This window comes from Melopsittacus undulatus, chromosome 9, assembly GCF_012275295.1.
Source record: "Melopsittacus undulatus isolate bMelUnd1 chromosome 9, bMelUnd1.mat.Z, whole genome shotgun sequence".
Taxonomy (NCBI): domain Eukaryota; kingdom Metazoa; phylum Chordata; class Aves; order Psittaciformes; family Psittaculidae; genus Melopsittacus; species Melopsittacus undulatus.
In genome coordinates, this window is record NC_047535.1 from 44284293 (window position 1) to 44307207 (window position 22915).

At 38.2% G+C, this 22915-nt stretch overlaps 1 protein-coding gene across 2 annotated transcripts in view; it reads right to left on the minus strand.

The window, feature by feature from the left end:
• Nucleotides 1–22915, minus strand: part of ARHGEF3 (Rho guanine nucleotide exchange factor 3) — a 109370-nt gene that overhangs the window by 62247 nt on the left and 24208 nt on the right. The window contains exons 1-2 of one of the 2 annotated variants that reach the window (XM_034066493.1): nucleotides 8505–8629; nucleotides 8323–8389 (exon numbers count right to left, since the gene is read on the minus strand). In XM_034066493.1, coding sequence (XP_033922384.1) covers nucleotides 8323–8389; nucleotides 8505–8590 — 153 coding nt within the window. In that variant the 5' untranslated portion in view covers nucleotides 8591–8629. Of the gene's footprint in view, nucleotides 1–8322; nucleotides 8390–8504; nucleotides 8630–22915 lie in introns of those variants that run through there. The other variant, XM_013128224.3, reaches the window with a different exon arrangement.

Here is a 22915-nt window from a genome sequence, read left to right on the forward strand (position 1 = left end):
GTATTCTGTAAATTATATATGCACACACAGAAATAATTACTTCATGTATCCTACATCCTTACACCCCACTCTTGATCTGTCCCTATCCTATTCAGTCTTTCTTGATTCACTCAGATCCACAAACTCAAAGCTGGCTTTGCCAGGCTCAAATTCTGCAGACTTCCAGTAGGCAAAAATGGGAGGACAAATGTGAGTTTGAGCTAACAGCAGTTCAAACCTCATTCTTCAAGAAAACAGGTCCCTAGTGAGCTGGTGCAATATTTCATCTGTTCAAAACTCAATTAGAATAAAATGTTTCTGCTGACGTGAAAATGATACCAGTCAGCAACCGATTTCTTCAATGAGAGCCATGACACTTTAATGGTACTTACAGACATCACCTCTTGGATTGCCTTTTACAGCATTTTATTTAACTGAAATTCCTGGCGGAACACCGCATAGGCTTGAACACTGGCATGTGCTAGGAAATGGCCTGTTTGTGTCAGCTGATTCCTAATTCTGTGGTTACAATCAAGTAGAGATCCAGAGGCTTGCCCTGGTTCTTTCTAAAGACTGGGAAATACATGTATTAGTGGCAAATTCTCTGCAAGACTTCCAAATTTGCCCGTCCTGCCTCTCATAGGAGAAACTATCTTGAGTTTCTCACATACAGTGTCAGAGATAATGATCTGGAGAACTCCAAGATGATGTTTCTCAAAGAAGTGAAAGACTGTCACAATTTTCTGTAGGCATGGGGAAGATAATAATGTTTATTATTCCTTATAGGACTATAGCAGCCCAGAAGCAAGTGTCACACCGAACTGCACAAGTCATTGCCCAGATGAGTACCCTCAAAAAGCCCTGTTTCTCTCCGATCTTCTAGGACCCTTACCATCAGCGAATACAATCTAGTCTTCTTAGGACTGGTGTAACTACTGCCTGAGGACACAGTGACTGTTGAAAAAGACTTTCTTTTGAGGTTGTGAACCACTGAACACTTGAAACAGTGGTTGGAAAAGAAATAAGGCTTCCAAATTCAGTGGGGAGCCTGCTGGCACAGAGACAGATTTTAACTGCTTTCTTATTTTGCATTCTGAGTGTTTTAAGGATACTAAGTTTAATTCTCTTTGAAAAGCTTTACAATTAACTGCAACCTAAAGGGAAACAGCACCACTGATCAATTTTTGAATCAAAACCAATATAATAAATATCTTTAAATGTGCATTTTACGGAGTTTAAGAACATTACCTCAAACTATGTTAGGACTGCATTATAGACAATGCTTCATACATCTTCCATTAGATTTAATATCCCATTTCAAAACATGTAGCAGAACCCAGAAATCTGAAATCTGTCATTGTGAGTGGAACTTAAGAGCTTCAAAAGATCGGAATTTATTTAGAAAATATGATTTAGTATTATTCAGGAAATGTTCCAGTACATTCTTACAACTGCTTAGATCACAAGTTCCTTAGAGAAAAAATAGTTTGTTATTATGGTTACATGATATCTAGAATAATTGAGGCCTTGTTTTCTGGTTGCTACTGTAGTAACAAAATTTGTTTCCAGGCTGCTATAAATAACAGTCACCATCAGATTGCTCTTATTGTGCATTTGTGTTACATTTTGAAATATAGCCCTACTTTTTAATCACTGTGCACATTCTAAACACAGAAAACAGCATTAGCTTTCAAGAAAAATCTTGTTCTTATGCTTAAAATGAGTCCTAATTCTTTTAGTTTAAGACTGAAATGTCTCTGAGAGAACCTGGCTGTGAAAACACTTTTACAGATGACCAGCAGTCTTCATAGACAGTACCAACAAACACACTCAAAATGCTTCTTCCAAGTGAAAACATCAGAAGGAACTCAAATTTCCTTTTCTTTCTATGTCAGCTCTTAAAGACTGTTTATAAGCTCATTCAGATGTTTTCAAAAGGATTTCCTTCTCTTCTAGTCCTTAACAGATTTTGTTTAACTTTCTGTCACAAGTTCAACTCGACAACCTAAATCAGAACCTGTACAACTGGAGATGGAGCGGCAGATGTTTGAACAAACACTCATTAGAACACAGAGGATTTCCCAACTGGTTCTGCAAACAATGCCTTTGCAACCAAATGTGTAGCCCATTCTGTTTACTTCTTATTTGAAACTCCTTTTATTCAAAACAGCTCTACTCAAAACAGCACAGCCAAATTGGCAACTTCTACAATCAACTGACACCAACCAGCACATCTTTCACAGTGTGAGCACTAGGAAATAATACGACAAGACCATCACAAAGATTTGGTAAAAAGGAAAGGGTGATGTTAATAACATTTTTGTAACAGGTTGTAGTAACAGCAAGCTCTACTGCAAACACCATGACTAGTAAAACCAAGCAAAAAAGCAATGTAAAGTCATGTATGCAACCATTCATGTTTACTAGTCATTTTAAAATAAACTTGCTGATCTGAAATAGTGTAGCATCAATAAAATAGCAATATATAGTTCAAAATGATTTCTAAAATGATGGTTTCTCAGACTGAGTAGCATCAAATTCATCTGACAACTGCATCACTCTGTTAACTATTAACAGTTTCTGAAACCAAGTCACGGGAAGCAGTAATTTCACATCACGTGTTCTCAAAGAGCAGCCACTGGTGGGGTGGAGAGAAACAAATACAAAGAAATGGGCAGAGTTTGGTCTAACCTAAATTAAACAGGGGTCAAGTTCATCTGCTGTCGAACAAAGAAAAGAATAGTAAATGACAGCAGGAGTACAAGGTAACACCCAATCTATGATTAAAGACAGGAAATCTGCTATATAGCAGAACATCAAACTCTGGTCCAATTGTCATTCTTTCAGGCTATCTGCTTTGTCACATGTTGCCTCTAGCTCAGTATTGTTTGTATGTGAAATGTAGCTGGCATGAGGGCTTTACAGCATGTACAGAATATTTCTATAATAAGTAATAAACCACACCTGGAACAAAAATCAACTTGTTACAAAGCACTTAAAGACCCATAAAACAAAGCCCTGTAATGTTAACAGAGTGACTGCATGAAGTGTTTTTCAATAAAGTATCTATCTAGTGAAAACATTAAATTTAAGAAATTCCTTCAAATGGGAGATATCAAACTATTTTATCAGAAAAATCCAAAATATTAATTGAAGAACTGAGCTTTAATAAACAGAATAACCACCTTTTACAATAGAAACAATGATGGGAAGTCTTGCAGATGTAAAAGCCTATGACAGTCTCTTCACTTCCAGAATGCACTAGCCAAGTGCTCTATAAAAATGCCTCTAAATTCCTGCCCCAAGAAATGTGCAATCTAAAGTGTATTTTATATGACTAGCATATAATTACTGGAAAGTAGCCCTGTAAACTAGGTAACTGGGCAGGTTTAATGATTCTGTACTTAGCTTACAGATTATTTTAGATGTAAAAGCTGCAAAAGTTTAATAAAACTGCTACTGAATTGAGTTAATGAGATACTGCAACTGCTAAGCATTACAGCAGTCTCTAGACAGCACCAGCAGTAACATATAAAACAGGCACAAGTATTTCTGCCCAAGTCCCAGCCTCCTAGAAACCTGGTGAACACTAAAGGCCAGCCTGCATCGTTCTCCTTTATACCCCATTTACAAATACCTCATACACGTCTCTCCATCACCTGTTCATTGTTTTTGCTGTACTACTGTATGCAAAGAACAATGTAATTTTCACCACCCACTGATCCTACAAAAAGATACAGCCATTTATCACAGACCTAGGAACACATGTATCAAACGATGGGTTTTTTCTGGCATTTCAAGACACCGACATACCTAATTTAAGATTACAAACTCTGGATAGAACTTCTGGTAATTAAACCATTCTGAGTCAGCACATCAGTTTGGAATAATACATTCTTGAATTCTTCACCATTGTCTAACTGGTTACACTGAGTTACTTTTTAACTTCAGTGCATACATTAAGAATACAACAATTCTGTTGCCTGTTTTGGAACTGCAGATGGAATTGACTGCTCTCCAGTTACACAAATGCCACACAATGAATTTCTGATAGCATCTCCATTTGTTTGCCAACATAAACTTTGCTGTTCCAAGAGAAATTAGTCTTGTGACTAATCAACAACAATTCCAATGGTTTGTTCAAAAACAAAAGCAGTAATAAGCTAAAACATTTAAAACTCCGCCCATAGATTAAGCATTGAGACATCAAACCCAACTCTTTTACAAACAAAAATCAGTGGCCCGGGTGTCTACCTGCTACACTTTATAAGCTCTAGTTAGAGAACTACAAACTGTGCATCATGGAAGGGAATTAACACTCCTATTGCCCCCTACATTGCTGCTGTCAACAGTTTGAAGTACAGTTACCCTGCTCCTGCAGTGCTCCAAAGACCGAACTGCAAGGCCACAGAGAAACTCACCTTCTACTGAGCCCATTATAAAGGCTTTATTGTTATATATCTTATTATACATTAAAGCAGAAAGAGTTACAGAATTTCTTCTTGACACTTTTAATATCATTTATCAGAGACATTCTGGCCCAAGAAAGGTCAATGCTGAACAGAGGCACAACAGTACCTCCACAAAGGCTGAGTAAACACAAGCCTGAACAAAGACAGTAAAAGAGAAGTAGTGCTGGGGTAATTAAATTCTGAAGTGGAAGAGCCTAAACCCACTAGAAGCAGAAGGGGGAAGAAATCTAAAACGAGCAAGTCAAGCACAGGAACACACCATCAGTTAGAAAGGAGAATAAGGAATATGGAATTTGTGCCTTTTTCTTTCCAAAGGAAAAGGAAGATAAGACGGGTCAGGGATCAAGCATCCACTTAGCATCTCTTTAATGTACTGCGGAGGTTAGAAGCAACAGCAGACTGACTCTAGGGAGGTAAGTGGCAGTACCAGAGCAGGGACGGGAGAGCAGGGATGCTAGCAGTACTCCCCCCGGTGGAGGAGCCTGTCTGTGACACCTGAAGGAACTCGCTTATGACTTTTAACAGGTGTTAACTATTCTGCTCACAGCTATGCTGTCAATTACACTCCGGAAACCTTTTCACCACCACGGAGGAAGCTACTTAAATTGTGTATGCAACATACAAGTATATTAAAACAGCAGAAAACCACACATGCCTTTTAGTGTATGTACGCCAACTTGTGTTTTAAAATATGACTGGTCATAATATGAGATACTGGTATGTAAGAACATTTGATCTACAGACATTAGTGCATAATTTTGCTTCAACGACTGTGAATAAAAGTCTTTCTGGTATCACTTTCAAGAGCCTATTACAAGTAACAACATTGTTTAAGCTTATGCACTTGAGGATCAGTGCATACAGAGATTAAGTAAACCTAGCCAGAATCCAGGAGAGGTAAAGAGGTGCTTTCTGTGGAAGTATGTAATTATGTAATTTATGTATTTAATCATTGATTTAAAGCTAGGAAAGAACCTCTCTCTTAGAAACTTATATCTTGTTTTGATTCATGCACCCTGAAAGGAATAACTGAAGTCTGCCATCCTGCACAAAACAAATGTACTGTTTCATAAACAGTATGAAAAATACAGAATTCTTCCCATTTGACACAAAAGACATCTTTTTCCCCCACAAACACACTTGCAGCAAACCGAGCAAAGAAACCACTTCCATGTCTAAAATTGACCTTCAGCATGTTTAGCACATTTTTATGTCAGGCTTCTCATAAATTAGATCAGCCTTCCTCAGAGGTGACCACATCTGCAGCCTGGTTAGTCAAATGCTTTTGCAAAACTAAAAAGGAAACAAAAAAGAAGGAGATAGGAAGAGGCCTAGTTGCAGTAAATCACCTCCCATCTTCAGACAACTGCACTCCAAACACATGCCTCAGACTATTTCAAGTAGAAAATGTTGGTTTGGATTTCACTATTATTTTTAACACTGAAGTTCTTCACCCAGATTTGGTGTGTAGTGGGGTACAGCAGAGAAAACATCATAATGGTTCAGATGTGTGTTTAAAATATGCAGGAAATGATACTAGCTCTTGGTGGAACAGTAGAGACACAGTGATAAGTGGAGACAAACCCAGTACCTTGTTCAGTTATACCCACAACCCCAGTATTCTTCATTTATCAGGTAACTGCTTTTCTTTTGGTTGTGTGGCAGCTTATTCATAGCCCTCCCAGTGTCATCATATCAACAGTGGGACTATTATGTATCACTACTTTTGCAAACGTATCCAAATACATCATAAGAAGAAAAATAAGTCAAAGGCTTTCAGAAACACGAGCCCACCATTCACATAACTAAGTCTAGAAAATGATCCTGCTGGCAAAACCAGAAAGTGGGTGATTTGAAGAGAGCAGGAGGGGAGGCACATGGAGAAGCTGAAATCCAAAACTCCTCAGGAGAGATTCTTAGTCTTCTTGAATTTAGAACTTTCTTATTTATAAGCCTGACTCCTCTTACCATGGAAAAAAATAGCACACAAATGTGTAACTCAAGACTGTATCATAACTACCAAACAACCACAGAAGCTGTAATCCCGACATCTTCTATTACTGCACGTGCATGACTGTACAAATGTAATCCTCACTTGAGGAGATCCTTTATTAAATAAAACTGCTTCCCATCCTATATGGCAACATGACACATTATTTCCATAGACATATTGAACTGCTGGCTCTTATGTATAAGTACCAAATGGTCAGGAAAGCCACTCATCTGCATCAAGATTTTAAGGGAAGGGTGGCATGGAGATGAGAAGAAAAAGAGTAAGAATTGGTTTTACTCCAAAAACTGGTTTTACTCCAGTTTGAGAAGACATCAAAGTTAACCTTTTATCATTCACCATGCACATAAAAACCTTTGTGACTTCAAGTCTCCTGCCCTGGGTTCAGCAGTAGCAGTTGTTTTTTGTCCTTGCTAGCCAGTGCAGTGCTGTGGTTTTGACTTTCGGCCTGGGAACAGCGCTGATAACACCAATGTTTTTAGTTACTGCTCAAGTGTTTACTCTGACCAAGGACTTTCTGAGTCCCATGCTCTGCCAGGGAGGAGGGGAAGCTGGGAGGAAGCAGAGACAGGACACCCGACTCAAACTAACTAAAGAGGTATTCCACACCACAGCACATCATGCCCAGGATGTAACTGAGAGTTACTCGGAAGGGTTAGATCACTGCTCGGGCTGGGCTAGGTATCGGTCAGTGGGTGGTATTGTATTCTCTTCCCTTGTTATTTCCTTTATCATTATTATTATTGGTGGCAGCAGCAGTGGTTTGTGTTATACCTTAGTTACTGGACTGTTCTTATCTCAACCCACTGGAGTTACGTTCTTTTGATTCTCCTTCCCATCCCTGCAGGAGCGGAGGCAAGAAATAAGGGGGGGAGTAGACTGTGTGGTTCTGATTTACGGCCTGGTCTTAAACCACATCTGCTCATTGAGTTTTCTATAACACAGTTTTTCCATCCATCAGAATAAAGCTGACACGGACACAATGCAAATATCCACAGAGGCTTAGCTCTCTTCTCCAGGGCTCAGCTGTCCTGGTTTCAGCATCTAAACAGATCAAGTGAACAACTGATACAGGTTCTTCCCTTGGTACAGTAGTTTATTTCTAACAATTAACTGCAACTGCCAATTGCTACGCATCCTATGATATAGTATAACTAGAGAACTTCAAATATATGTTAGTATATAAGTTTCCTTAAAAATAAGATGGCAGACAGTTCACAGATCTTTATTTCTAGACATCAAGGAAGCAGGTTGAAGGTCTTCTACTCACTACCTGTTCTCTCTAATACTACTTATTCCTATCTCTTTTCAGGTTCCTGTTATGTATTCTTAAGTCTTTTGCTCCCTGGTTCTCTGTCCTTCATGTACCAGTGCGCTTCACCTCAGGTTCCACTAGACCCTGTCCAGCCTGGCCCTGAACACTGCCAGGGATGGGGCATTCACAACTTCCTTAGGCAACCTGTTCCAGTAACTCACTTATCTAACAGTAAAGAATTTCTTCATTATACCCAACCTAAATCTCCCCTGTTTAAGTTTGAGCCCATCACCCCTTGTCCTATCTCTACAGTCCTTGATGAAAAGTTCTTCTCTAGGAGACAAAGAGTGGAGAACATGAATCTCAAAGAATTAATCTACATGAGAAGTACACCTCTGAAACCTGAAGCACACAAATATAAACTCCTTTATACCACCAGCAAATATTAAGGTTCTCTGTTTCACTTGTATTGCTTCTTCATATACCTTTCAATTAATTACTGTTGGAACACACATGCTTTCATATTTACTTGCTCAGTCACCCAAACAGAAATGAAGCAGGAGAGAATGTTACAGAGTATGACCAAAATAATACCAAAAACTTACCCCTCTGAAATTCCAGCCCTTGGTAGAAGGAAACAAGGAAAAATTGTTCTGTTGCTGTTGTTTTGGCCTGCAAGATGAGACAAAGGAAAGTGTTACATTTTCAGCTGTCTCATTTTCTATATCAATAACAGAATGATAACAGATGAAGAACAGAAAAAGACAGTCTTCAAGTACTAAGACACCTTAGACATCCTTGGCTGCTCTTCTGACAGGTTTCTCTCTTCAGTTTAGTTAAACGTTTTAATTCAGATGGAGAGCTAAGAGACATGGCAGCCTTACAAACCTTCAGAGACACAGTGACTTGATGTCTGACAACTCATTACTCCTACTCATCTTCAACAACTAGAGACAACCCTGACCTGAACAGTGTGGATCCCTGAAGCTGCAATTATGCCATGTGATGCAAGATGGTGCAGAGTGCCAGCAGTACTTGATGGGGACACTGAAGAGCCTTTAATCCTAACAGGAAAGCTATGTGAAGCCCCAGTGGAAAGCAAGCTAGCCATACCTTTGTGTGACGCTGAAAAAAATTAGCTGACTTCTGTTTTTACTCCTTCCCAAAACCATTCTCCTACCCTATAATTATCACTGCACAATTATTTCTGAAAAGCAACTGTAGCATTCTCCACTCTTAATAAGTGCTTTTCACCAGTAAGGTCTTAAATGACCTGGCAAAACATAGGCAAACATGGCTGAGATTTTACACATGAAGTCAGATCAAAGCTTGACTGACCTGTGTAGCTGACCAACCAACAAATTGTCTGGCAGCATACATGACAACCTTTAGTTACCATTAAAAATCCATCCTTCTAATAAATCTTTTTATTACAGCTTTCCAAGTTAAAATATATAAAACTGAATTTCTAACCCAAAAGCCTCACTGGAACTTTTAACTTTATGGAAGGAGAAAACTTCAACAACAGCAATTTACACAGTCTAGAAAACGTCATAACAGTGTTTTGCACCATTTTTATTCACAGGTGGTCTCACAGCAGAACCAGTCAGTACTGGGAACTTTCTATAGGGCTCTGCTCCTTAGGAACTTTAAAAGAGAAAAAAAATATAGAAACTCATGTTTAAACTTCTATTTCTGATTTCTATTTTGATATTTTAATGCTGTTCATGCCTTTATTTTCTCAGTTCATTCAGAACTGCACTAGTTCTGGTTTAGTTAAGCTGAACATAGGGGAAATAAAAACATTTCCAGTATAGCAGTTTTTATGATGGACAGTTACAAGGAAAAAGAAAACTTCATTAAAAATTATCTCTCCCACAATCATTCTGTAACAAGAACTGAGAACTCTGTAATAAGCAATATGTTTGTTGTATCATTCATCTATATTAAAGCAAAAGCCATCCACTGATGATTAACCATGTTATCACCCATCTGTAACTTTCCCATTCACTGAAAGCATCCCAGACTACACAACAACAGCCAGTCCTTACAGAGAGCAGACAAATCTGTATTTTGACGGTTTTCACAATAGGTATCCTCCTTCCTTATCAGTCAAGAGGCTTAACTTCATCTCAGTGAGAACAAACCTCTCTATTATTTTATTATTTTAATACCATTGTAGTGTTATTAAAGAGCCTTAAATGCAGCAGCCTAATGAAATAAGCCAGTTTTACTAAAAGGAATTAATTAACGAGGTAGTGAAACACTGAAATCCCTATACACTCCTCCATGACTCACTGGCCTGGTCTGATACATACACAGCATGTAACCAAACTCTTTGCAAACTGCTTTATCCCCCCAGTGTGCACACAGCTCTTCTAAAGAGCAGAAATCAGGCTGAAGCATTAAATTTACTTACCACCCTATAGGCCACCTTAAAGGATTTCTTCAAAAACTGCTTCTATGCATCTGGCCTGGCCACTACTTTCCTATATTTTTATTCTGTCAGGGGTATTCAAAGCTTAAGCTTGTAACACAGTGAGCACATCAAGTTCCGTTTCCCATTACAAGCAAGCATTTCATACAGCTGGTCTCAAACTTACCAAGTTATTAAGGCTGCAGAAGTACCATCCCATTACCTTACTGACAAACGGGTTAGGAATCTCACTGCTCCCAGAACTAGAAGTTGTCTAGGCTAAACATATTAATAAATTGTTTATAACCACCATTCTGAACCAGCATTTTTCAGCTGAATACACCCCTAAATCAAAACAAAGTAAAATAGAAGTTCTGGTTCTCAACCGCACCTCAAGTAACAAAACAGAGTTCTACCAAAACCAAGACCTTATTACAGTGTTAAGCCTGGTCCTTCACTATCTCCAAGTTATTTTGACCTCTTGATCTTCCTGTCAACACCAATGAGAACTGTACTGAAAATAAGTAGAATACTGCAGATTCTTTCAAATTAATATTAAATCAATGTCTTGCTTTTTTTTGTATAGGGCACTACTCCTGTTACTTCTGAGCATTCCGCTTACTGGCTAATTCTTTTCTGAACTATAGTAGTATGCAAGCTAATGAAGAAACAGCCTGCCTCTATTATAAAACTGTTAAAATACTAAACTGCTATTTGATAATTTATATACAAAACCACAAAGCTACAAAACTGTCAACTGATTCTATTTTTTAATAACCAATAAGTGTCACGCATTGATAGGAGGGATATTATATCACTATGTGTATTAGAACCACTTGGTTTGGAACTAATTTACCAGACCAATAATAAAAGTGAGAACTGGCATAAGTAGGTAGCAGATAGAACAAAATAAAAAGTTAGCTTAAAGATGGACAGAGGAGATAAATTAATAGGCATTAGCAGTGGCAAACAGATCTGACTTAGGCACTTAAGTCTAAAATAAATTACCTGCACAATATAGTAAGACTTTTCAGATGTCCTGAACAAGACAGGGATGGGGACTGCACCTGCATGCACTGGGACTAGCACTCTTGAAATACATCAAATAGATTATTACATACTAAGGTCATGGCTAAGAAAAAGAAGTACATAATGTGTGAGGGAAAGAAAGGAGTTCCTCCCTACAGTTACTTACAACAGTAATTTAAAAGCCGTAATATATAATACGTGACCTTTCTCAATCTTTCTACATGTAGCTAGAGGCCAGGAAAACTTTTTCTCCCCACTCCTGCAGCTTGAGGAATGAAGGACTAGAAGGTGGGATTATGTAGGAACTCTTCAGGCTGTAGGAGGGAGGGGTCACCAAACCTGTCAGCTGAGCTTGGTTTGGAGATCTCTATGGTAAGTTTACCTTGGAAATAAAAGCCTGAGATCAAGTTCATCCAATCTGAGAAAAGTGCAAGCAGAGGCCTGTCACTTGGATAGGCAACTAACTGGTGAAGACACTTAACTTGCAGCCAAGTCTGAGAGTCAAATTCCTTCTCCTCCTCCTCTTCAGTATATATTTTAACTGTTCACCTTCCATTTAATATTTAAACTCTAACACTGGCAAAGTAAGCCATGAAAAACGGAGTCTTCACATCTTAGTTGCTCAGATGTACCTTAGAGCTGTGGAAACATTCACCAGGGAATGACTGGGCCAGTTTCCTAGTGATCCTGCTGTTCAATGAGAATACTTTGGAATTTTACTGAAAAGAACCCACTTCTAATGCAGGAAATTCTGACACTGGTAGTAAGCATCCTCTGAGCTGTGGGGCTCTGTCTTTAACCAGTGTGCTTCTACCATTATTTCTTAGTCTGGAGAGTAAACGAGCACAGAATTAAATATATAGTGAATAACTGGATTAAGATTTGTAAAGTCCCTGATTCTGTGATTCATGTGAATCACTCCACGTCCTAAGTCAACTGAATAAAAGTTCTAGAACTTCTAGTATCCATCAGTTAATTTATCTTAATTAGCTTAATTACAGTAAATCAACTCCCTATGCTTTCTGTGACACAATGCTGAATTAAACCCTGACCCACACAGAGCCAGGTTTTAGAAAACAAAAGCACTTGGAGAGGTGGGGAGAAAGATAAACCATCAAATAAAAAAACTACCACAGATAGAAAATGCTGTTTTCTTTCTAAGTATGTATGACAGAAGTCTGTATAAAATGAAGACAAGATGTTGCCATAACTCTAATGAAATACTAAGTGGATTACGGATAAACATTGGTTGGTTTTTACAGAATTAAAAATAAGTATCTCCATCAAGGCTGAATTAGGTATTATTTGTCTTATGGTACATTTATGTTGTCCCATCTGCTGCTGGCATTCAGAAAAATAATCCAGTATTTTATATTAAACCAGCATCATCATAAAGGTTTGTCTGGAAACAAAACACTGATCCTTCTTGAAATGATTTCACAAAAACACCTGCAAACAACATTAGCTGAGTAAGTACACACCTTGCATATCCCAGTTCCACCTTGGAACTTCAAATTAAAGCTTGATGTTTTTTCTTCTCACCTTTACCAGTGGCAGTAACATTTACAGATCAATGAAACTGCAGTTTTTGCCATGACTGGCTATGACCTTTATCTAGTCTGTCTGCACACAACTCAGGACAGAACCAGTTATGTTCCCCAGAATTCTGTTGACAATACTAAGAATTAAAAGTCATAAAATAAGGCTTTCATTCTTCAGCTGTGCAGTTTTTGTTTAGGTTCCCTCACACATGGTACTATGAATAGATATGATGTAAACATATGTCGGACAAAGACATCCTCATTGAATTCTTTATTTAGACACAGTTTTCAGACACCAAATTAACATGATTTCCCAAATAAATCAGCGGAAGTTTTCTGTGCAACCTTTACTGTGCTGTACCTTATAATGACAACAGATACGTATAAAGGAATCTCAGGACTACAGCATGCACTGAATATTTTAAAGCTTCTCCTACATTTACTAACAAAAGTGTGTTATCTTTCCCGAAGCATGACAAGATAAATGAACAATTTATGCTAGTTTACATTAAGCTCACGTAACTTTTACATCTTCATCTGATCCTGCAGTCCTCCTGCACACAGAAACACTGACTACAACAGTATTTAGATACGAACATCCAAGCTGTGTGTGCTTTGTTTAAAACTACTCAGCTGTTACATCTGTTTGAAGATAAAAGCGCATTTCACCAACCTACATGAATACTCTCTCAGATAATAAAAGGAAAGCTCAAATCACTTCGAGACAAGCTGTGCTAAGGGAAAATCCTTTTCAGTCTGCAGAAATAAAAGTTACTACAGCTGTGAATATTTTATGAAGACACTGTTAAATAATAAATAGCATGTACTATTCAGAACTTCTCTTTGTAATGTCATCTGCTCAACCTATCAAAAGCGTACGCTAGGTACTGTTCAGAAAAGCACTTTTATTTTAGCGTACTGGGAGATTTGTGATACTAATGACAAAGAATTCAACATGATTTACCTGGTGAAGGCTGAGATACACAGGAGCATTTTAGCTTTGAACAATCATTCTGAACAATACTGATTTCTCTTGGACGTTTTAAGTTATAGATATTTAAATTAATGTACAATAACAAACTAATCTAATTGAACACTTACTACCTTGAGGTGAAACAAAAATACTCACCAAGGAAAACAACCCAAACAGACAGCTGGTTTTTACTAGCTGGGCTGACTTCCTGAATACTAACATCACCTTTTATTGTCCTACTATCATAAGCCATGTGTCATAAATGTATTAAGAACAAAAAACAGCCCTTGTGAATCTGGCTCTACACAGATGAAAGCAGAAGCACTGCAGTAGGTACATCTACCAGTGAGCTGTCCCACACCTACTCTTTTCCCATGCTTTCTTCAGAACATGTTTACTTATACTACGAACCAACGCACAGCACCATAAAATAGCCCATCAATAATAAACCCCAAAGAAGCTGCAAACGGTATTTTTTCTTATTTCTGTATTTGAAAAATTTCCTGTAGAAATTAATACTAATTTTAGGGAACAGGAAAAGAAGCTGAAGACCACATAAAATTCTACACTTCTATCTAAAAATCAGATAATTCCTAATGTCGTAACATTTCATCTTCTGAAGAAATAGGGGCTTGTTTTAAAGCCTTAAACATATTTCTTAATCTATAACTACTGCAGATCAATGCAGTAAATAATGTCCGATATACATGATTATAAAAGCATCCCCCTTGACATATATGAACTTCCCAAGTGAAATAAAAAGCCCTGGCTACTAGCCAGGAGGAGGCTGCAGGCTCTTCTGCTGTTTGACAAAGGTATGGTTAATGCTGGGGAGGGTGAGAAGAGAGCCCTGTATTATGTTTCTGAAACAAAATATCACTGTAAGATCAGAACGATTATTCACTGGCTCACTTTGAATGCAGAGCCTAAAATTATTCCTATAGCGTTTCAAGAATCCGAGGAAGAAGAAATAGCAGTAACATGTTTGTTAATGTTTAGTTATTACTTCATCCCACTGTTGTATCACAGATACATGCTGAATTCTTTACGAAGAGAACAACTCCCCATTGAAAAGAAATGCTTGCTTGCTCCTCTCCACCCTACAGCCAGCCATCAAGATAAGATCCTCTGGCCCATGGGAAAAACAAAGATCTGATGATAATGCTTAAGTGGCTGCCATCATGAAAGCGTGAAAACCATCATGAAAGAAAAAGGAAGCCTCGGGCAGAAACATCACTATATTCATGCTCAAGTTGAGAACAAGTCTATTCCATTTTGATGTCAAAATAGAAGCTGCCATTGAGAACCTGTGGCTGGAAATCCACTTAATGCAGCAAGACTGTATAGCTACTGGTTAGATAGAAACAAAAAGGTTCACCCAGAGAAAGCATACCAGGGATTTCTTAGCCATTCGTGAAACACAACCAAACAGCATTTTAAGCCTGTAGAGAAGCTACTAACACCCTCAAACTGCACCAATCAAGTGCAATCACATCATGTCTTGATAAAGGAAATGGGCGTTTTCTGACAGTCCTTTTTGTTTGGATTCACATCATCTGGCTCTCTCAGTGAAGGTAAACATGAACTCCTGCAGAGCTGTGGTTGACCAACAGGCTTTTAGAAAGATCAGAATAAAGAGGGCAACGCTATTTAAAACAAGTAACATCTGGGGGCAAGTCAATCCAATACAAGATTTTGTAACTTCTATACTGCTATTTCTTTATCCTTTCATTTGCAGCTTCATGTTTTTCTGCGTTACAGCTTCTACATCAACTGCAAAAGCCAAAAATGTAGGTTTGCAACAAAAGAAGTCAAATAGGATGGTTATTAAGCCAATTGAGAGGCTTCTCCGTGTTGAAAAGCAAAGAATTCCTGCACACCTTCTAAAGAGCACTGTAAGATGTTTTCACACCTTGCTCTCAAGTATATGGCATCCAGCCAGAAGTCAAGGAAGGAAACCTGCTTTTACTGAATGTGTTCATTTATAAAGGATTGTAACTTTATGAATACTGTTTCATTGAGAAAGATTATTCCTGCATGAAGAACAATATTACATTGAGTGACAAGAACCACTTTTGTCATTTCTATGCAGACAGACTAGAAAGTTTTACATTGAAACCGTAAAAGGATGTTACAGAGATGTCACCACTGGAGCTAATAAACTACACTTCAAGTACATGCAATCATGCCCATGACTTAACCTCAGCGTACAGTCACCACCCCCCAACAAATACCTGATTATAACACAATTTTTATGGGCACTCTAGTTCTGCCCTCTGCCATGTCTGAAGGATTGCAGGCTGTCATGGCAAATTCCATTTAGCTATTTGGTCACATATAGTTCAGTAACCTGGACATGAAAACCTCACCAAAGGTTACATTCTGCAGCATACTGAGTCATCCTCAGCACATGAGCCAGTATTTCACTACGCCAAAGCTAAAACACAGGCAACAGAACTTCTCACAAACTTTAGGCATTGTCAGTTAATTAAGAAGTAATTTAAAGTAGTATGACTTGGGATTTCCCCCTTCCCCACTTTGGGTGCTGGTTTTGAAGATAAGAACCCACCAAAGACCCTTTTTTCTTTTAGGGGAATAAGAAACCCAGGACAGCACACTTCCAGTCTCATATGATAAACCCAACTAAGTTTAACAAAGTACTTAAGAAACAGCTGAAATATCCAAGGCAAGCAAACATTTTAGTTACGTACCCAGTGCAACCAGTTTTCCTTAAGTTGCCAGTATACGGAATTTGTTTTAACTCACGTTACATTATATGCACCAAAATTAACTACGAGAAAGCCTGAATCAAAGTTTAAAGCAATATGTGGTATATACATACATCAAGATCAAACTAAGCAACTTTTAGACCCAACATTTTGATTTGTAAGATTTCACTTGCATTATTAGCAGACTGTCCCCAGCAGGAACCCAAAGGAAACAATGATTTCATCTTCATTTCCATCTGCACAGCAATTCTTAAGTTGCATAAGTAACTGCAAGAGCAACTATCAGACCCCTAGGCCTAGAAAATTCTTCTCGCATCATATTTAACAAAGTGATCTTCATAATTTTCTTACTCAGTTTTAACATGTTCTTTTAGATCTTGAAAAGAATAAGCAGTGTCCTTTCAATATCCATTACTTTCATTTCCCTTCTTTCAGTTCCTTTGATGTAACTCATTAAACTTCTTTTTGTGGCCATAAATCCCCTGAGCTCTCCATAAGCATTCTGTCCTACAATATGACAGCAGAGGTACCAAATCAAGCCCAAAAATGCTTTCAGTTTAGGAGTTCATTCATATCATAAACACCAGACCGGTTTCCCCTTTGTTCTAAATTAAAGTCAAATAAACACACACAAGACAACTAGATGCACAAAGGCCAGTTTATGCATTCAAGGAGAGCTAGATTCAACAACAAACAGTTTCAATAAATACTGCATCCTCTGACATCAGGATATTCTGTTTAATACAAACACTGACAAACTTATTTCTGCAGAGAGTTTTTGAAGGCAGTTTATAAATAGACACTGAAGTCAACAAATACTGACCTCTACCATGTGACTGTTGTGATCTTGATCTTCATCACACAGTGAGGTCAGAAGGCTACTAAGATAGTTTTATCATCAAGAACTATGTAAATGCATTTACATAATGCTGCTATTAAAAGCTAAGTTATAAGTTCTGAGAGGAAGATTTTTGTACTACATATTTGGCATTGGAAGTTTCTTTACAACATGAAACATTTGAAGCCAGTGCGAAGTTTAACACCTGATGTTTTTCACACTATTCACTGGTCTGACGGGTGATGCTTCAGCACTACATTCAAAAGGGGTCTGAAAACAAACACCCCTTACATTAATATCTAGATTTTTATGTAGCAGAATGACATCCCATTAAGCAAAAAAACCTCCACGCTTTCATTATTCATAATTTCTGAAGGGCTATTTCACCTGAGATGGAAAAGCAAAACATTTTCAGTTAGTTACTATTCACAGCTGGGTTCCTGTGGGAACATTTTCTGCATCACTGTTGCCATAGTAATTACTATAGAAACCCTGAATGCAGTAGAGTAAAACCTGTTGAAACTATTGTTCTGTTAAAGCCCCAGTCAAAGTTTCAACACAGGACAGAAAATGTTCACTTATCTCTGCTTCTGCCAGAAATAAGTTATGGTTTCTAGTCTCTTCAATATAAATACACTAACTACATTACAAGCATTTCAGCCCAAGACCACTTTACAAAATCACACAAAAAACGTTGGTAAATAATCTTGTTACAAGTACAAAATCCTATAACTGTAAAATAACATGATACCAGTGATGACTCTGAACACATGTATTTGTTGTTTTGTCCCAGGTGTGAACACACACACTGGGGTTTATTACTATTCTTTCTGAATTAATACACCTCCTACAAAACCAGGAATTCACATGTTCACATGGATCAGACAAGAAATGGAACATTCTGGGGCCAGTGATGGGTTGTTCTGTCAGTGGAGAAAATTTCCTCATCTCTTTCAAGGTAAGACTGGCTGTCCATGCCTGGACCCAGAAAGGTCTATATCCTTCTTATTTTATGTTAGTTATGAGATTAGTTATCAATTACCTTAACAAACACAAGTATTTAGTTGCTTTTCTTCTTCAATAGAAGGAATCCAAACAGATGCTGATTTGATCAATGATGATGCAAAATTAGCTACTGTTCCCTTTATGGCCATGGATACCAGAACTACTGTTTGCAGCCAGAGCAACAGGAACAGAAGGTAAATCCTGTCCTACTTCTTTTGAATATGCTTCCAGAGCCAAGCTATTGAATTTTATCCCATCACTTATAGTATATCTCTTGATTAATAAAATACCATCTTGCTTTTCGTACAGCACTTTTCCAAATGCATAAAAATGATGTTCTATGATTCTGTGAAAAACTGGTATGAAAAGATTTCACTTCACCCAACACTCTACCTACTTCCAACTAAAGTGGGGTCTTTTGCATTAAACACAACAATAGGCAGATCTCTTAAGCCTGACAACCTCAAACTGGGAAATATATATGCAGCAATGCAATGAGTCAATCATTTGCGAGAAGTGGCATAGCAAGGAAGAGCACACAGAGCTCAGCCTTGCAAGTCTAATGCTCCAGCACGGGCTCTTCCTTAAGGGTAAAGATTAATGATAAGAAGCTGCTTTCTCATTCTTAAGAGAATAATGTGACAGCAGAATTAACTGAAGCAGCAGCCATATTCTGTGCATGGCATCTGACCTTGTGATCTCAATCAGAATGTATAGAACAGAGAAGCAGCACTGAGCACACATGATAAGCAGACACCACACACACTGGAACAGACACTACAAGGGGTAGACCTGATGAAGACTGGTTTCTGTGGCAGCAGGCCCTGTGTTTCGCCTCACACCTCAGCACATTCTGTCTCATTAGCCCTGCAACACTTGTCATGGAAAGACTGTGGTTAGTGCAGAGCAACACATCTGCTGGTAGGGTCCTGCCCAAAGAACAGAACATGCCTGCACTCTCCGGCAGCCTTCCTTACAGCAGTGATCTAACTGGGGTCTCTAACCCCCACTCAGATACAGTTACATTAAATCTTGTGGGGTTTGGCTCTGATATTTCTTGTATTTTTTTAAAAATGAAAGCAAGCAATGGGTTGAAAAGTTACTGGCAAGAGAGCACAGTCATAAGCCATTTCCTGAGGAAACCAGGCTTTCTTGACACCACACACACAGCTTTCTGCATATCTGACTTTTCCAGGTAACTTGAAAAGCAAAGCAAATGGTTTCGTAACTTCCTACTCCCCCTTACATCCTCCCGAGGAACATAGAAGTTGGAGGGGGGTGGGAGTTGTTAAATGGTTTTTTAAACTAAAAATGTGTCACAACTTCTTTCTTCAAGTACATTTATGGAGAGGGAAGGATTAAAAGTTGTTCTTTAAAGCAGCATCATGAGTCAGGCACCCCAGCTGGGGAGAACAAGTGCAATGGCTTTCCCCAAAGGTCACAAAACAGGTGGCTGGTCTCAAGAGAGAAAAACTTAAAATGACAAGCTAGGGAGAAATATTTCATGTTAAACCTAAAGCACAAAGAAAGCTAATGCTGCGTGTGATACATACACAAAGAGCCCCAAGAGGATCATGCTAAACACAACTGCACTGTGGAAAGAAAATGCAGAAAATAAATAATGCAGTATTTTTGTCTTTAAATGGAAACCTCATCAAAACAGTTACATCTTTGCTCCAGTAGAACAGCATTACAGTACACTTGTAATGAATGAGTTCTACTCTGGGAAGAAGGCTCAGCAAGGAAAAATTTGCCCTATAGTGCATTTGAGATTAAACTGATTGCTAAAATGTTATTAAGGCATTAAATTACCATAGAAGACATTTATTGTAATGATGCTCTGATATCATGAGTATAAATCTTTGCACACCAGATTACAATGTCTAATAGACAATAACATAATAAAAAGTGGCTGTTATGACACCTTTACAACAGCTTCATACAAAACCCTTTCCATTCCCACAGAAATATCAGTCTATGATCGATGTAAGGAACCTGAAATTCTAGATATCTGACTTTCAAATAAATACAGATACATTGAATAACCAAGCATTTTTCATCAGAAGTCAGTGCTGGCAACCAAAGAAATTCATGTGCTTCGGCAAAATGTTCACTTCATTTTGTAATGAATTTTGTAACAAATTAAGACAACAGACACCCATCCTGATCCCAAAGTTTGCTCTGTTTTGTTTACCCGAGCAATTTCTAAGTTGCTAGATTAGGCAGAGAAGAAGGGCTACCAGTTTCCTCAGGGGAAACCAGTTTGTTGTTTCACCAGGCTACTAACTGTCCTCATACATTCACCTAGCAGATGCAAACCCTAAATCAACTGTGATCTAATGATGCATGAGACAGTTCCCAAGACTGTCTATACTTTGGCAAAAAAGGTAAGTCACAAATTCCTTGTTGGGCAAAAATATATTAACTGGATCTCTGATGAGATCAGCTTGAGTTGAAACAAGCAAGGAAATAATACTCAAGATCTTTGATGGAACTTAACACAAAACCATTTCCTTTAAATAAGGACATCAGAACCTAAAACAATTCGTTTGACATTTCTAGAGTCCTTTGACAATCTTCCTATCTGCTCTTTGTGACAATTACATGTTTCTTTAGGTAGAAGTCAGTTGCTGAAAGACTTGAGGCATGAAAGAGAAAAACATGATCACATCCCAGCTGTGCTGTTTATTAGAAATACAAACAGAGTGAACATTCATGGACAGTATTCCCAGGGAGGCAGGGACAGCTGCTTCAGTTGCATGAACCTGCCACATCAATAGAGGAGTACAAGACAGTATTACTGTTTATGATCACAAAGTTACTGTATACAGTTTTTGCAAACTGCAGTGTACAGAATAAGGGGACATTTCACAGTTGTCTTGCTGTAAACAGGCTATTTAGGAACTGTAAGAGAGACCTCCCCAGGCTGGCAGGAGAAGACTATATAAAGCACACATACAAACCTGAAGGGCGCTGCTAGTCAAAACAGTCCAGTCTTATATGCACAGCACACATAAATACTATGAGCAAAATCACACAGGAATGACCCTCAAAGAGGAAAAGAAGAAATGGTTCAGGTGATTGAAGAATCTACTTTTTCGATACTGATACTAAAAAAATACCATGAAACCAAGTATTGTAATATTAATTCCTCTAAGACAAAGGACAACCATCAGTACATGAGAGAAGTTCAGCTAAGCCTGAAATGAAATTAAAGCACTATACATTTAAATTAAATGCCCTATGGAGGTACTCACAGCCCCACAGAAAAACAAAACAGCCACCAGGTATTCACATTCAGTTGGTAAATACAGCCCCCTGCTGCCCAACATACAGAACCTGGGATGCAGGTACCTTCCTGCCACTGCTCTCCATGAGCTGTCTGAAATACCACATACTCCCTCATCACATGCAAAATTCTGATGGCAAAGAGATAACAACAGAAACTCAATTTTCTCACAACTCCCCTCCTCCAGTACACAGAAAACGGGAAGATTCTGAATGGGCAGGTGTTAAGCAGCCTACCCACTGTAGGATATGATAACCTTCCCTTTAAACTCCACTCCCCCTGTGTTTAATAATATCTCTATTAATCAAGCTGGTCTCTTCTCCCAAGTAAGAAGTGACAGGACAAGAGTAGGAGTGTAAATGAATTCACTTTCAAAGATAGTTTGAGAATCCATGTTTTAAATGAGGATGTACCTAACCAGACAGCTGGTAATACACAGTCAGCTTCTGGCCTTCACTACTGAGTGCGAAACATGACAGAGCAGCTGATGATACAGCAGGAAACACTACCTACATTCCTGCCAAGAGATTAGGCTAATATTTATGAATTTTCATTTATACTTCCCCCAGTGATGTTGAAGTTCATAGTCAGGGAAAACACGTGTTCTTAAACATAACAAATAAGTGGGTATTCTGAAATACTTGCACACTTTTCAGTACTTCGCAATGCTCTTATTTTAGTCACGGATTCTTGTTTACTATTCATAATTACCTTAATATGAGCTATCAGCATTAGCCCAGCTTTTCTTTCCCACACCAGAACAAATGTACAGATTTAGCTAGGGTATTTCCTTATGTAGTTACAAGGCAATGTAATGACAACTCACTACAGAAAAGTTACCTTACACATCTGAGAGATCTGCAGATGACCCACTGTGTTTAGCTTGAAAAATCCATATTCACATTAAACATTCATCTATAGAAATGTTCAGGGCCCACAGGAAAATGCAGTTAATTTAAGTGATTCATGCATTCTCCAGCCTTTCCTCCCCCTCCCCAAGGAAAGACCAAGTTCAAAGTCAGCCTTTTGTTTCTGATTTTTTGTTTCCAAATACAACAATGTTTAAATGTTCCCATAGAAACATCATGTTTGTTTTCCTTGAAAACTTTATCACCAGCTCCCTCTACAGTCAGAGAAATAACTAAAAATTCATAATTACTATGGGGGGGGGGGAATAAAAGTTAAACTGTCTTAGTATTAGAGTATTAACCAGAATCTTAACCGTACTACATGTTCACCGAGTGTATAAAGTAGTAACAGATTGTCTGTAAGAACTGATACCCAAGTCTTAGTGAAAAGGAATCATGAACAAGGACAAGAATTTCTCTAAGAGAAGCAGGGTCAGCATAGAGGAAACAGATGGCTGGCAATGGGGGAT